At 43.0% G+C, this 17,188-nt stretch overlaps 1 protein-coding gene across 1 annotated transcript; it reads left to right on the top strand.

The window, feature by feature from the left end:
* Positions 1 to 7,873: 7,873 nt before the first annotated feature.
* Positions 7,874 to 16,538, top strand: GJA4 (gap junction protein alpha 4). Its single transcript, XM_039353379.1, has 2 exons — positions 7,874 to 8,241; positions 13,393 to 16,538. The coding sequence occupies exon 2, from the start codon at positions 13,399 to 13,401 to the stop codon at positions 14,446 to 14,448; it is 1,050 nt and encodes a 349-aa protein (XP_039209313.1). The 5' UTR covers positions 7,874 to 8,241; positions 13,393 to 13,398; the 3' UTR covers positions 14,449 to 16,538.
* The last annotated feature ends 650 nt before the right edge of the window (positions 16,539 to 17,188 follow it).

Here is a 17,188-nt window from a genome sequence, read left to right as displayed (position 1 = left end):
GATGGTGTGTCCCTGGGATGTTGCAGCGGTCATAAATATGGATCAGTTGCCCAGCGTCTGAATTTTGATCACATGACCATGGGGATGCTACTGCAACGGTCATAAGTGTGCAAATGGCCATGAGTCACTTTTTTCAGTATTGTTGTAACTTTGAATAGTCACTAAACCAGTGGTTCTCAACCTGTGGGTCGGGACCCCATTTGGGGTCGAACGACCATTTCACGGGGGTTGCCAAACAACGCAGTCCGCCATTTTTTCCCCCTTTTCCTTAGCTGTGCTACTCCCTTTTATTCTATTGGCTTTTGAAAGCCAATAGAATAGACTCTCTCTGCCCTGCTGAGCCCGCCAAAAGTCCCATTTTGCAAATGGTGCTGCACCAGTTGAGTAGTCCTCGACTTACGAGCGGTTGAGTAGTCCTCGACTTACGACCGGTTGGGGGTCGCAGCATTAAAAAGGTTGAGAACCACTGCACTAAACAAACCATGGTAAGTTAAGTTAAGGACTACTTATACCTGCCTATCATCTCAGGATGGAAATAAAGCACATTAACATTCATACAAAGGATCCTTTAGTCCAGGGATCTTCAAACTTGGCCCTTTTATGACTTGTGGACTTCAACTCCCAGAATTCCTCAGCCTGGCTGAGGAATTCTGGGAGTTGAAATCCACAAGTCATAAAAGGGCCAAGTTTGAAGACCCCTGATTTAGTCTAACTAAGCATGTATTCCTAGATTTGAAGGGCTGGGGACCTTTTGAAATTTGAAACTTCTCATTTTCCCTTTCCTTCCTTTTTTTCCCCCACATTTACTTTGCTATACTTTTTCTTTAACCATTTCTTATTAAGCAAGTAAAATCTTTTAATAAATCTATTTTTTTTTTTTTTTTAGGGAAAGAAAGGATCCTCTTAAAAAAAAGAGAAGCGTATAAATTATTTCAGCTTCTCTATCCTCAAGGTGAGCATTTAATGGTTCAGCTCTCTTTTTATCTCTTTTCTTTTTAAAGAGAAGGTTAATAATCTCACCTTTTCTCTAAAAAGAAGGAAAAGGAGGAGGAGACCCAGCTTTAACATTCTGGCCTTCTGAGTTTTTTTTTAAAAAAAACTGCTATTAAAGTTGTAGGCACAGCTAAACTGTAGGAAAGGAAGTAAAATGTGGAGAAAGGAAACACACTAGCTTTATTGGATCCTTTCTTGTACACTGGGGCTGCATACATTTAGATAAAACTCCTCTTGTAATTGCGAGATCGTCTTATTTAAATGGCTCAGTCACGAGCAGGTGAAAATATTTGACATTGAAATAAGAAATGAAAGAAAGTCTGCATCCAAAACTGCCACTAATGACTTGGAAAGAAAGTTACCAAAAAGAACAGTGGTTTACAGCAGTGTTTCTCGACCTCGGCTATTTGAAGATGTGTGGACTTCAACTCTCAGAATTCATGCTGGCTGGAGAATTTTGGGGAGTTGAACTCCACACATTTTCAAGCGACCAACGTTGAGGAACACTGGCTTACAGAGATGGCTCCTTTCATTGTGGTAAGCCAAAAGAGGCCAGGTCTAGGGATCTGAATTTACTGGATGTATTCAAGACAATTGAAACTCAACATTAAAACCAAAATCCAAAATCATGGCATCCGTCCCTCTCAATTCCTGGCAAATGGATGGGAAAGAAATGGAGGTAGTGATTTTATCTTCCTGGGCTCCAAGGTCACCACACATGGGAGCGGCAGCCAAGAGATTAAAAGACGCTTGCTCCTGGGGAGGAAAGCTATGGCAGATCTAGGCAGCGTACTAAAAAGCAGAGACATCACCCTGCCAACAAAAGTGCATATAGTCCAGGCCAGGGTTTTCCCAGTTGCAATGTACGGCTGAGAAAGTTGGACCCTAAGAAAGGCTGAGCGCCAAAGAATGGAGGCCTTTGAACTCTGGTGCTGGAGAAGACTCCTGCGAGTCCCTTGGACTGCAAGATGATCAAACCGGTCAGTCCTAGAAGAGATCAACCCCGACTGCTCTTTAGAAGGCCAGATCCTGAAGTTGAAACTCAAGGACTTTGGCCACCTAACGAGAAGGAAGGACTCCCTGGAGAAGAGCCTGATGCTGGGAAAGATGGAGGGCAAGAGAAGAAGGGGACAATGACAGAGAATGAGGTGGCTGGATGGAGTCCCTGAAGCAGGAGGCGTGAGCTTAAATGGACTCCAGAAGATGGTAGAGGACAGGAAGCCCTGGAGGAACGTTGTCCACGGGGTCGTGATGGGTCAGACACGACTTTGCAATTAACAACAACAAATTCAAGATAATGAGAACAATTGACCAGTGGAAAGATTGCCTCCAGAAGTTATGGATGCTCCATCACTCAAAGTTTCTAAAAAGAGATAGGACAACCATAGGGTCTCCTACTTGAGCAAGGGGTTGGATGGCAAGACCTACAAGGTCCCTTCCAACTCTGTTATTTTATTATTCTCTTTTACATCCTTCTTCAAGTGAAATCTGGGATGGAGTTTCAAGCGGCTGCCTTGACTAACTGATGGGAAAAGGAACAAGGCCTCCGTGTAAATCTTGTGGGTCAAATGCACCAGACTGATAGGATGGATTAGGTCTATTTCCTGAAGGTTTCTCACCCCCATCACATTGAATTGAACTTTTTCCATATTAAAAGCTTATCTCAAAGTTAGGGTTACCAGATACATGGTGAAAGGAGGACATGTCCTCCATTTTATGCTTCTGTCCACCATCTATATGGTATACCACCCCCCCAGGTATAGTATAGGTGGTACCTGCCTCAATAGTAGCAACTGTGTGAAGGATCTTGAAATCCTAATGGGCAATCCCTTAAATATGAGCCAGCCGTGTGTGCTGCAGCTGCCAAAAAAGCCAATGCAGTGCTAGGCTGCATTGACAGAGGGATAGAATCAAGATCACATGAAGTGTTAATACCACTTTACAATGCCTTGGTAAGGCCATACTTGGAATACTGCATCCAGTTTTGGTCACCACGATATAAAAAAAATGTTGAGAAAGAGTGCAGAGAAGAGCAACAAAGATGACTAGGGGACTGGAGGCTAAAACATAAGGAACGGTTGGTGGAATTGGGTATGTCTGGTTTAATGAAAAGAATGATTAGGGGTGACATGATAGCAGGGTTCCAATATCTCAGGGGCTGCCCCAAAGAAGAGGGAGTCAAGCTAGTCTCCAAAGCGCCTGAAGGCAGGACAAGAAGCAACGGATGGAAACTCATCAAGGAGAGAAGCAACCTGGAACTAAGGAGAAACTTCCTGACAGTTAGAACAATTAACCAATGGTACAATCTGCTTCCAGAAGCGGTGAATGCTCCAACACTGGAAGTGTTTAAGAAGAGACTGGACAGCCATTTGTCTGAAATGGTGTAGGGTTCCTGCCTGAGCAGGGGGTTGGACTAGATGACCTCCTCCCTTCCAACCGTGTTATTCTGTATTCTGTATCTGGGAAACATAGCCTTAAAATCAAATATTGTCCAGCTTTCTGAGCATCTTCCATTTTTATTATTAATGGGTTTTTAAAAAAAAAAAGATTTTTTTTTTAATTTTTCAGAAATTTAGACTTTTGTTAATGTGATCCTAGCACCACCTTCTGGCCACAAATAATTTAAAAATGACTTTGCTTGGCATTTTTGAATCTGAATCTCTGCAAAAACAGTTGATTGGCAAAAATGTGTCAGTTTTCCAAGAGTTTTGGATCTTTATGGAAACATTGTAGCCAAGATGATGATGATGATGATGATGATGATGATGATGATGATTAATTTGCAACTAAGTAACGCTGAGGTGGAACTCTTTTTCATTACTTGGAATCCTGTTTCCCTGACAGATAAACAAGGAGAAATTTATTTATTTATTTATTTATGAGACTTATATACCGCTTTAAGTGCGAGCACTCTCTAAGCGGTGTACACCAGTAAGCAATGTATATATATATTTTACATTGCCCCCAACAATCTGGGTCCTCATTTTACCTACCCCGGAAGGATGCCAAGTGATTTGATCTAATTTCCTTCAGTTGCTGAATGGATATACAGTATATTACTTTCTACATTTCCTTTCTTTCTCTTTCCCCTTTTTTCATTTATTTATATTGGTTTGTTATTTTTATATATTTCTGTGGGAAGAGAAGAGAAGAGGAGCTAAGTTAGCTTCTCTAAGTTTTCAGACATACGCAAGTTGCATAAGGCAAGGTGCAAACCCAATAAATTGGCTTGACAAACCATGGTTAGATATGGCATATGAAGCCAATTGTGATCATTCAGCAAATGGCAAATGGCAGCTAAAACATACTATAATTTACTCATCTTACCCAACATGTCCTGAAGGAATTCATATTTAGAGTTTTATCCAATGAAGGATCTTCTTTATCCTTGTCTTTCCAAATCCAATAAGTAACATATAAAAGTAGGCTGAGTGGGGCTATTTTAATGAAGAAATTAAAATGAATAAAACCCAGTGGATAGGTTTTATTGGGAAATTTGTCAGAAGTTACAGATAGTTCTCACGTTGTGACCGTGATGGAACCTGCCCATCATGATCATAAAGCAGGTCAGTCACATGACCAACCCCATTTTTTATTATTATTTTTTTGTGTGTAAGTTGTAAGTTGAGGGTTATCTGTACTATTAATTATGCATCTTCTGCATTATAAGGGGCTTGACTTGGCTGTTTTTTTAGCCATCTGGTGCAGCTGCACAACTTCTCCCAAAGATGGCAGTGTTCCCTTTGAAATAGTCCAATAATACAGCAGCTTCTCCTAAGAAATAAGAATAAAAGCTGCACCTGGCTGTGAAAAGTTCTCCCCTTTTTCCAAGCAGAGCGACTGAAAAAGAAACGAGGGGGGGGAGCAGGGAAATCCCTAGAAATTTCTCAGAAAAATACCTCTGGGGAAAATTTATCACAGGTAAGGTTAATTGGAGAGCCAGTTTGGTGTGGTGGTTAAGGCATCAGGCCAAAAACTGGGAGACTGTGAGTTCTAGTCTCGCCTCAGGTGCAAAACCAGCTGGGTGATCTTGGGCCAGTCACGCTCTCTCCGCCCTAGGAAGGAGGCAATGGCAAACCGCTTCTGGAAATCCTTGCCAAGAAAACTTCAGAGACTTCAGGGAATTGGATACAATTGAATGGAAAAAGAAAGGGGAAAAAAAAACAGATTTAATGGCTAAATAAACAGCTTTCCAGATACATTGGGAGGATACCTTTCAATATTCTTGGCCAGCAGACTATTGGCTGATGGAAGATTGTGGAAAAATATGAAGAGTTCCAGATCAATGACGGCTAGAACAGAGCTTCCATTTTGGCTCGGGTGCAACTTAGGCCCTGAGCCAGAGCACCGTTCTGATTTGCTCAATCGGGGTTATGACATAACGCCTTGATTTAAAGCTGAAGGAACGATAAGGTATCAGTCTTGCTGTTCAATGGGCTCTGAACTGCTATAAATGGGCATCCAGCTGCCTTCCATCCCAGTAACATTTTTCTTCTATAAACATTAACTTTATTCATGGCTTGCAAGCTATCCAAGAGACACAAGCTTCCAGGAACATCTCCAAGAGTTGAACGGTGTAAAAACCTCCCCGAACAAAAGTTAGCATGCGAGGAGAATGTTTGGTAAGGCTGAGATTGGATCTTTTCGGGGAGCTAGGTCTCGTTTGAAGGGAGCTTCGTTCCAAGGTGTGGGCGCTCTGGCTGTTCTTGCAGCTGCGTCAGTGATTCGACACCACCCCCTGGATGCCCCTCCCCCAAAATATTATTCAACCCTGAGAAATATTTCGTTTAAGGGGGAGGGAAATAGTCAATCCCAGTTCAGATAATAATAAAAGTCCTTTGGAAAGAATGGGAGGAATCTGTGTTTGAAAAATGAATGGATACTGGTGTGATTAAAAACATAAACATGAATTACCCATCCAGAATCATCTTGTACGGGACATGGATGGTGTAAAAATTAGGTGATGGGAGAGGGAGAGAGGGAGGGAGGGAGCGAGGGAGGGAGGGAGGGAGGGGGGAGGGAGAGAGGGAGGGAGGGAGGGAGGGAGGGAGGGAGAGAGAGAGAGAGAGAGAGAGAGATAGAGGGAGAGAGAAGTTGACAACTACTTTTTCCTTCCTATCATCCCAGGAGGGAAGGAAAACATATTAACATTATGCAAAGGATCACTTAGTTTAACTAAGCATGTATTCCTATATTTGAAAGACTGAGCACCCTTTGAAATTTGAAAATTCTCTGTTGAACACGTGATTTCCATAGCACAGTCATGCCTAGGGATATTTAGCTATGTAATAAGACTGTATTGCTATGATCCTTCTCATTTGTTCCACTTCCTTCTCTTATTGGTATCATTATTATGATTGTTATTACTTTGTTTTTTGCATGCACACTGAGAGCTTCTGCACGAGAGACAAATTCCTTGTGTGACTAATCATACTTGGCCAAATAAAGTATTCTATTCTATTCTATTCTATGCTACGCTACGCTACGCTACCCTACCCTACCCTACCCTACCCTACCCTACGCCACGCCACGCCACGCCACGCCACGCCACTCCACTCCACTCCACTCCACTCCACTCCACTCCACTCCACTCCATTCTATTCTATTCTATTCTATTCTATTCTATTCTATTCTATTCTATTCTATTCCATTCCATTCCACTCCACTCCACTCCACTCCCTTCTATATTGTCCTTATTCTCTGAATTCTTCTTTCTGTGATCAGTTTATCAGAGCTTGAAGATTACCCATCAATCTTTGTCAATCTCAACCATAGTTTCACCTTCTCATATTATTGGCTGACCTCCTCCCTGTGCAGGTTAGTAATGTTGGCATGATAAGAACTGAGTGTGGAACTAAAGGGGGTATTGCAGTGTATTTCAAGGAAACCAGAAATCCATTTTCAAGCTTAAGAAGACCACCTTTTTCATTCTTTGACCATATTTCATACCGGGGAAAAGGGGGCTGCTTCTGCATGCAGATTGTCAACATCCTAGATTGTCAACGTCCTAGAGTTCCAACGTGCTTGGAACTCCTCACTCCCTTCCCCAAGGGTTGCAGGGATTCCCTGTCTGAAACACCAACACCCCCAAACACACACACACAAACATTTTCCTGCTCCTGATTCCCACGCTTTGCAAGGTGCTGGCAAATTCTTCCCGTGCAGGATTTCCCTTGTGTTGCTCTTGGCCTGCGTTGCTGCGCAACAGAGGCACCAATTGTTATTTCAGTCTCCACTGTTTTCCTCTGCTTCCTTTTTCCTCAGCCAGGCTCCGGAGAAATAGTCTCCACAATCCTGCTGCTGCTACGGCTGTTTAGGAAATCAAAAGGAGACTCTTTCTTCTGTCCCTGTGTTCACTCAACATGCTGAACCGGGTTTTATCCTAACCAGTTTTTTTGGGGGGGACATTGCATAAGGCCTTGAATTGTAAGCTACCCCAGGTTCATATAAGACGCTACCTGTCTCCAGATTCCCTTAACAAACTCTAAAGCAGGGGTCTTCAAACTTGGCCCTTGGATGACTTGTGGACTTCAACTCCCAGAATTCCTCAGCCAACATGCCTGGCTGAGGAATTCTGGGAGTTGAAGTCCACAAGTCATCCAAGGGCCAAGTTTGAAGACCCCTGCAGTCTAAAGCCGTGTTTTTCGACCTTGGCACCATTAAGGCGGGTGGACTTTAACTCCCAGAATTCCCCAGCCGGCTTGCCATCTTAAAAGGTGCCAAGGTTGAAAAGCACAGCTTTAGCACGTTATGCAGATTCACTGCTGCCTCTTTAATGGAGCTGCTTTTGTGGGTTGTGTGAACACAGCCTGTGTGAGGTGAGCCACTGTGCTAAGCTCTTTCAATCAGGAGGCAGGTGAAGTCAGCTTTGACTGTTCTTTCTTTCCAACTCCCCAATCAGCTGGGACTTGTTTTGTTTTGTTTTTTTTTAAAAAAAAAAACTCAGAATATTCAACGATAATTGCACAGCCTAGTCAAAAGCCTTTTCTCCTCCTCTTCCCCAACTCATTTCCTCTAACTCCGCCCCTTCTGTTAACTCATCCAAGGGTTATTATAATAAACTTTCCCCTTCTTTGCTCTTCATAACAGTCGCGCAGTGTCCTGAATTCCAGGAACGTTTATTATATTCCCATCCTGCATCTGAGCTGGGCTGCAGCTCCTCTTCGGAAGCAGAGCCGAAACGGAGAAAATTAAGCCAAAAACTTCTAATGAGGACTTTTAAGTCAGGAAAATCCCTTTGATTTGTTGGTGAGTACAACGGTCTTTAAACTTGTTCAATAGCCCTAAACTTGAAAGCCCTGGAGGCGGTGCTTTGATTTTTAGAATAATAGTAAATCTTGATTTTTCACATTGGTCTGCTTCAAAGTTATTCCCTCTTGGCATCACGGCTCTTATTCCGTTTTAAGATTTAAGGTGAAAGATTGACAGTATTTTCCTAGTGTTTGACTTTCTCTATCAGACTGTCGTATGTAGGACGTCCAAGGCATTCTGCCGTCCTTTCCTGCTTGCCTAAAGCAAGCCTGACTGTTGAACTTTCTCTAGACTCAATCAGAATAGAGCTGGAAGGGACCTTGGAGGTCATCTAGTCCAACCTCCTGCTCAAGCAGGAGACCCATTTTAGACAAGTGGCTGTCCAGCCTATTCTTAAAAGCCTCCAGTGATGGAGCGCCCACAGCTATTGATGGCCAGCTGTTCCACTGATTAATTTTTCTCACTGTTAGGAACTTTCTCCTTAATTCCAGGTTGCTTCTCTCCTTGATTTGTTTCCATCCGTTGCTTCTTGTCCTGCCTTCAGGCACTTTGGAGAGTAGCTTGACTCCCTCTTCTTTTGGGCAGCCCCTCAAATACTGGAAGATTGCTATCATGTCCCCCACGTCCTTCTCTTCATTAAACTAGACATACCCAATTCCTGCAATTGTTCTTCCTATGTTTTCTTCTCCAGGCCTTTAATCATTTTAGTTGCTCTTCTCTGCACTTTTTCCAAAGTCTCAGCATCTCAACCGACTCCATGCTGGGGTTTTTGGATCTTTAATAGGAAGTTACTAGTCCTCATTGACTAAGGAGAGAAGAGCTAGTGCTCATGCTCAAAGGAATTCTCTAAGACCAAGCATGGAGTTCCTGCCTTTTTCCCAGTACAAACTCAGCTAGAATCATTAAAACCCAACACATCCATTCAGGATGTCAACACTTCCAGCTGTCCTCTGTCTTCTGGTTGTGCAGTGGTGTGTAGGTGTAGACCGTCAATGGCTATTTTATCACCTTGCCAGGAAAAGCTTATCTATGGGACAACCTTTTCTCAAGGAGAGAAGCAACCTAGAACTAAGGAGAAACTTCCTGACAGTTAAAACAATTAGCCAGTGGAACAACCTGCCTCCAGAAGCGGTGCATGCTCCAACACAGGAGGTTTTTAAGAAGAGACTGGACAGCCATTTGTTTCCTGCCTGAGCAGGGGATTGGACTAGATGACCTCCAAGGTCCTTTCCAACATTATTATTATTATTATTATTAAATTGGGGGGGGGGACCCATGATACAGTTTTTATTGTTTTTCCTTATTTTTACCAAAGCAATTGAAAACCTCAGCCTCAGGCACTTTGTAAGTCCTGGGCAGCTGCTGAGGATAGAGGTAGAAAAAAAAGATATAAAATAAAATTATCATAGGCACAGCTGTGCAGGCAGCAGCACTCTCGGGTAAATTTAACCACTTGGCCCTTTTTTCCTCTAGTTCTACTGCCTTCCTGAGACAGGAGGCATCTGGAAGCATCTTTTCCAAACAACAAGTTTTATTAAAAGGCATAAATTACCTTTTTTTTTTTTACTATCCCCTGGATTATCATGGTTTTCTTGCTTTCTGGGTGGGAGATTTTAAAAGCTAATGCTTTAAATGCCAATGCAGCACTAGTTGGACAGTTGGGGGGTTTGAATCCTGGTTCTGTATCTCTTTTTTAAACAGGGCATAAAAATAGGACTCTAGCAAAGCATGAAGACAAGGAACAGTACAGTGAAATATTTCTTGCAAAGGATAGTGTACCAGAATAACAGAACAGAATAACAGAGTTGAAAGGGACCTTGGAGGTCATCTAGTCCAAGCCCCTGCTACACCATTTCAGACAAATGGTTGCCTCTTCTTAAAAAAACTTCTAGTGATGGAGTACGCACAACTTCTGGGGGCAGGTTGTTCCACTGATTAATTGTTCTCACTGTCAGGAAATTTCTCCTTAGTTCTAGGCTGGTTCTCTCTTTGGTTAGTTTCCATCCATTGCTTCTTGTCGTGCCTTCAAGCACTTTGGAAAATAGCTTGACTCCCTCTTCTTTGGGGCAGCCCCTGAGATACTGAAAGACTGCTATCATGTCCCCCTTTGTCCTTCTCTTCATTAAACTAGACATACCCAATTCCAGCAGTCGTTCTTCATAGGGAACAGCTTTATGACTGCATGCTTAAAACCTCATCCTTCCATCTTCTCCCATTTGTGGAACTGTTGGGTTTTCAAACGTCAAAAAATATATTTAAGCCAGGTAACATGTAACTTTATTTGAAAGGAGACTTTATCACCAATATCTCAGGGGCTGCCACAAGGAAGAGGGAGTCAAGCTATTTTCCAAGGCGCCTGAAGGCAGGACAAGAAGCAACGGGTGGAAACTAATCAAGGAGAGAAGCAACCTAGAACTAAGAAGAAACTTCCTGACAGTGGGAACAATTAACCAGTGGAACAACCTGCCTCCAGAAGCAGCGAATGCTCCAACACTGGAAGTTTTTAAGAAGAGACTGGACAGCCATTTGTCTGAAATGGTATAGGGTTTCCTGCCTGAGCAGGGAGTTTGACTAGATGACCTCCAAGATCCTTTCCAACTTTACTATTATTATTATTATCATCATCATCATCATCATCACCATCTGCTTTAAAAAAATTTTTATTCCTGATCATGCACAAATGCAAATTCTAACTCCATAGTTAATGCTATTTCTAATTTCAGAAGGGCAGTTTTGTTTGACGATTCTAGGCAAAAACCACAGTGTTGTTGTAGGACCCTAAATGTTTCTCTTATTGTAAGCGAACTGTAAACGCAACCATTTTTGAAAAAAGAAAGATATTTATAGAACTCTTCCGGAAGACGAGCAAAAGAACAGCTTTCAGGTTCCAGAATTTCCTTTCGAAATGTAAGCCATTGTGCAGTCCTGGATTGTTTTCTTCAGAAGATCTAATTCTCCTATATTAAGTTGAAGCTGACAAAGTTAGAGGTCAGGATAGGATTTGTGCTCAGACAGCCTGAGACCCATACATGGAATTTTGCCTTAATTTGTGTTTCCTTCTGGCACAGCTCTCAAAACTCAGCATTTATTGGATGCTCTGTGCCTGGAGATAATCTAATATAGGGGCATATTAGGTTTTGGGGGTGAATTAATACCCACCTGGAATTTTGAAAGCTGGTCGTGGGTTCACAGATGGACTCCTACCACCTGTATTGATGGGTGTGGTTATTCTGTACTTACTCACCTGCTTTACCCATTTCAGAGCCTCCTGTAGCTTCCTCACCACCCTTCTCTCTCTCTCTCTCTCTCTCTCTCTCTCTCTCTCTCTCTCTCTCTTTTCCCTCTGTCTCTCTGTCTCTCTCTCTCTCTCTCTCTCTTTCTCTCTGTCTGTCTCTTTCTCTCTCTCTCTTTCCCCTCTGTCTCTCTCTTTTTCTCTCTCTCTCTGTGTCTCTGTCTTTCTCTCTCTCTCTCTCTCTTTTCCCTCTCTCTGTCTCTGTCTCTGTCTCTCTCTTTCTCTCTGTCTCTGTCTCTTTGTCTCTGTCTCTCTCTCTCTTTCTTTCTCTCTCTGTCTCTGTCTCTCTGTCTGTCTCTCTCTCTCTTTTCCCTCTCTCTCTCTCTCTCTCTCTCTCTCTCTCTTTTCCCTCTCTCTGTCTCTCTGTCTCTCTCTCTTTTCACTCTCTCTGTCTCTCTGTCTCTGTCTCTCTCTGTCTCTCTCTCTGTCTCTCTGTCTCCCTCTCTCTTTCTCTTTGTCTCTCTTTCTCTCTCTCTGTCTCTCTCTGTCTCTGTCTTTCTCTCTCTCTCTCTCTTTTCCCTCTCTCTGTCTCTCTGTCTGTCTCTCTCTCTGTGTGTGTCTCTCTCTCCCTCTCCCTCTTTCTCTCTCTGTCTCTCTCTTTCCCTCTCTCTGTCTCTTTCTCTCTCTCTTTCTCTCTCTCTCTCGTTCTCTCTCTCTTTCTCTTTTCTTCATCATTCCTCCAAAGAAAGCACTGGCCCCAGCCCCTACCACTTTTTTTATAATCTTCCAAGAATATCCAGGCAACCATATGAGACTGGTGACATTCTTGTAAACTAACATTTTGCTGGATGCTAGGGTTTCAATTTTTCTTTTACTCTCTCTCTCTCTCTCTCTCTCTCTCTCTCTCTCTCTCTCTCTCTCTCTCTCTCTCTCTCTCTCTCTCTCTCTCTCTCTCTCTCTCTCTTCCTCTTGTGCGTTTGCTTGTGTATTCAAACAATGAATGGAATTAGTAGATAAGAACCAGAAGACAGCAGTGGAGATAAATGTACAATGCCAGGTAACATCAACATCAGGAGAAAGAAAGACGTATGAGAAGCTGGAGAAGGACCAGGGTTTGAAAGAGTACATGGACAGTAAAGGCCAAAGCGGTGCCAGTTTTGGTAGGAGCATTTGGGGCTGTGACCCCTAAGCTGGGATCCAGCAGATTCCAAGAATGAGATCAATGCTCTCTGTTCAAAAGAGAGCAGTGCTAGAAACACCTGAGATTCTGTGCAGGACCCTCAAACTCCCAGGCCCTCTGGTAGAAGACCCGAGATTGAGCAAGACACAGGCCACCCATAGGGGTGAGAAGGAAGATTTTATATGTTTATGCTGTGTGTGTGTGGGGGGGGGGGAGAGAGAGAGAGAGAGAGAGAGAGAGACTATTTATGTCTTGTGTGTCTCCTACATACACATACGTATACATTATATACATATATAATACTTTTACGCGGGAGAAAACCCGAACAACCAAAGACCTACATATGTATATACATATACATATACACAGAATACAAGGGAGACTTTAAAAAAATGCTTTGCAGTTTATGGTGTAATTTAGACAAGAGGGTTTCCTCAATAACTAAATTCAGAACGTTGTGTAAACACCATCATCATACGGCTTGGACTTAAGATATTGTATGAGTCCAGCCACGTTGGGAAGGGAATGAGTTTCACAGCAATTGGCTGGGGTGAATTATGGTCCCATTCATTATCCTTGTCTTCCTTTGGATCTCTTGAAGGCCTCATGGTGGCCAATGTAGTTTTCAGTTCAGGAGGTTTGCCTCCACGTGACTTAGATGATGGGTGGGAACGTTAAGCTTTCACGAAAGAATTATGGACCCTTTGTTAATTCCTGCCTCTCTAACTGTCCTCAGCACAGGATGGGCGACTGGGGCTTCCTGGAGAAGTTACTGGACCAGGTGCAGGAGCATTCAACAGCCTTCGGCAAGATCTGGTTGACAGTCCTTTTCATCTTTCGGATCTTGATCCTGGGTCTAGCCGGGGAGTCTGTCTGGGGGGATGAACAGTCCGACTTTGTGTGTAATACCAAGCAACCTGGCTGTACCAACGTCTGCTATGACAATGCCTTCCCTATTTCCCATATCCGTTACTGGGTGCTGCAATTCCTCTTTGTCAGCACCCCAACCTTGGTCTACCTGGGGCATGTCGTCTACCTCTCCCGACAAGAGGAGAAGCTAAAGGAGCGGGAGAGTGAACTCCGGGCGCTGCAAGCCAAAGATTACAAAGTGACAGCTATGCTGATGGCCGTGGAGAAGAAGATGGCCAAGATCTGCGTGGCTGAAGATGGCCGAATTAAAATCCGTGGGCCTCTGATGTGGACCTATGTCATCAGTGTGATCTTCAAGACCATTTTTGAGGCAGGCTTTCTCCTTGGCCAGTGGTACCTATATGGCTTTGTCATGCATGCGAACTATGTGTGCCAAGGCTCTCCATGCCCACACCACGTGGACTGTTTTATGTCCCGTCCCACTGAGAAAACCATCTTCATCCTTTTCATGCTGGTAATGGGCTTGATCTCCCTTGTCCTCAACATTCTGGAGCTTCTCCATCTCTTTTGCAAGCACCTGGTCAACAAGGTTAAGGAAAGTGACTGTTGTCCCCCATCTTCTGCTCCGCCTCTACCTTTTGATGCCAACAGCATTGGTAAAATGCCAACAGGGCCTTATCCACCAGATAAATCCTATTTCTACCTCCCCATGTCAGACAGACATGCACCACCCTACCAGGGATACAACAAGCTCTCCAGTGAGCAGAATTGGGCCAACTACAACACAGAAGAAACCTTGGCCTTGCAAAACCAGATTAATCCTCCTGATCTCTTTGCAACGGGAGCCCCTACAATCCACCTCTGTCCAGAAAAGCAGTCCAGCCGCCCAAGTAGCAGTGCTTCTAAAAAACAGTACGTCTAGCAAGCAGCCATTTGAAGTGTAAATTCCATGGGGGCTTCCTTGATAGCAACCGGGTTTCTCTCGAGGGCCTCTTCATCTGGAAGGCTCCATTGTGATTCCTGACCATGGAAGAAAGAGGCTGGGCCTCAGGATTCTTCCCAGGTGCTTCCCAAGTTTTTTGCCACAGTATATTCTACTCTCTAGGCGAAAACCGGGACGTGCAGGTGGACACAGACTGAACTTGTGGATCCACCAAAGGTGGAAAAAGAGACACGGAACAATCTCAGACAAGCCACTGAAGTGGCAGGTTAATGGGCATTTTAAGATAGAGTGCTAAATGTGGATTACTGAGGGGGGGGGAACATAAGTGGTTTGGTTTGTCTTTTTGAGGGGGTCTTGTGACTTGCAGATCAGACAACAACCACTGGACCACAAAGGGAGGTGGATAGGTAAAAGAGCAATCAGTTTGGATTGTCCAAAACTGGGTCTTAAATTTTGGAAGTAAAGGCAACCTGAAAAGGAGAGTGCAGAGTAAACTCAAGGAGGAACTTCTGGTATGTCACCTTTTTAGGAATGGACATGTGACTAGATTGAGGAAAATCATTCATCAAGCAGATTTGTTTTCCTGTTGCAGTTGTCAAACTTCTGAGCAGCTTACTTATCCAAAACTGCAGCTCGTCTACCGTTTGCATGTTGTTTCAAGTAGGCATTAGGGAGAATAACTGCTGTTGCTGATGTTACCTTATTAAATATGACTCCTATTTAAGCATAGAACTGATATGGCTTAAGTCCTCTGGGTTACTTCTTAAATGCCTTCCATCTAACAGAGTAGAAAAGCACCGTTTTCAATCTCACTATATTTGAAACTCCAATTTCTGTCTCCACTGACCCTGGGTGAACCTTGGTTTGCAAAGGGATCTCTCTGCTTTTTTTTTTTTTTTCTTCAACTGGTAACATGAAGGAATTGGATCAAAATTGTTCACTGTGTAAGTTATCTCCCCTTTCTCAGTCTCCTTGGTTATGTAATTCCATCTCTCATTCCATCTGGATACTTTTCTGGAGATTGGCCTTCCACAAGCTAAATGGTCTTCAACCCTGTTGGGGCTACAGGTCCCCAAATTTCCAGCCAAACTGGTTTGGGATGTTGGGCATTGAGATCCCAGAACATCTAGAAGATACCGAATTATGAAAAGCTGCAGCAGGCACACATTACTCTTGATTTTAAGTGGATCAGAACTTCATCCTGATGGTTCTATGAAGCCACAGTCCTTCATAGACAAAAGACTGTTGTGTTACTTGAACTTTACTCGGTATAAATTGTCCATCTCTAAATACTGAAAGTTATCTGGCCTTATCTAGTATAGCTGCTCACTCTTCCTTCTCATTGCAATAGTTATTTGTGCAGGATTCTGCCAAACAGACATTACTACTGGGTGTTTGAGGTCAATATTGTGTATCCTTATGAACTGTTGCAGTGGTCAATCTCCCTCCTGGCTTCATATTTGTACCTTCTTTTTTATTATGTGTTCTAATTCTTTCACATCATATGACTGTAAGCACAAGCTGGGTCCTTCGGTGTTAAAACCACAATCTCTCCTGCAATGGGAAAGTAATGAGGATTTTTTTCCATGCTCATGTGTCAGCCTTTTGGGGGAAAATTCCTGCCTCTCTCTGGATTAAATCAAAGGAGCGGGCTTGTTTGGGAGTTTGCGTTTGTACCTGCAAAAATATATGTTCTGGAAACCGGCTTTTGTGGCTGCAGGAGAAAGGCTTGTGATGGTTATAAAAATAGGATCGCTCTCCAGCTTCAATCAAGAGCAAACAGTGATAGGAAGAGATGGGGGGGGGGGCAAGAACCTTTTTTTTTCATCTTTACTGAATGTTTTCTGATAACTAAACTGTGAAAAGGAGATGGTTGGATATAGAAAACCTACCTGTGCGTCTTTGATGCAGATCGACATGGCCATTAAGAAGCTGGCTTCACATCACCAGTTCATAACCAATGTTCACTCTTGCAGGGTGCGTTGTAGGGCTATAAGTATGCACTCTGGGTTTGTGTCATTTTTTTTTTTCCTAAATAAAAAGAACTTTTTTTCTAAATAAAAAGAAAAGACTGTTCTATGGGTCATTAGTACATTTTGCAGCCTGTATAGAACCGGTCTGATGAATGCTTCCATTCCACTGCAAGTTGTTCAAACCACTGGACACAATGATTAAGTATGGAAGATTTAACCAAGTCCCTTATAATGAACATACCTGCATTTGCAGCGCTCCAGAGATAGCAGACATAACACATATATTATTTGAATGTCAATTATATAAGAAAGAGAGAGATCAGTATCCTGGACTGCACATTAGATTGCACAAACGACCTATTGGTATTCTTATATTAAAAAATATATTTCCTGTCTGGTCAAAATTCACAAATTATATATATAACAAAGCAGTTCATTTGAATAAAGTAGTTCCATATATGGGTTTCACAGGGGTAAATTGTAGGGATACACAGAAACATGATTTGCATTTTTTATTCTTTAACAAAATAACAGAGTTGGAAGGAACGTTCTAGTCCAGGCATGTCAAACTCGTGATGTCACGTAATGTTGCCAACGTATTGCAACTTTTTCCCCATTGCCGGCAATGGGTGGGCAGTATTTCAGCATGACGCGTCTGGCCCATAGGCCAGCAGTTTGACACCCCTGTTCTAGTCCAACCCCTGTTCAAGCAAGACACAAATGTACCATCTCAGACAAATGGCTGT

Source organism: Crotalus tigris, unplaced genomic scaffold (assembly GCF_016545835.1).
Source record: "Crotalus tigris isolate CLP2741 ecotype Arizona unplaced genomic scaffold, ASM1654583v1 scf7180000018517.1768243, whole genome shotgun sequence".
In the NCBI taxonomy this organism is placed as follows: domain Eukaryota; kingdom Metazoa; phylum Chordata; class Lepidosauria; order Squamata; family Viperidae; genus Crotalus; species Crotalus tigris.
This window is presented reverse-complemented; position numbering and strand designations above follow the sequence as displayed.

Excerpts from the sequence above, each read along its gene's own strand:
- GJA4 (XM_039353379.1), top strand. The coding sequence starts at position 13,399 with ATGGGCGACTGGGGCTTCCTGGAGAAGTTACTGGACCAGGTGCAGGAG.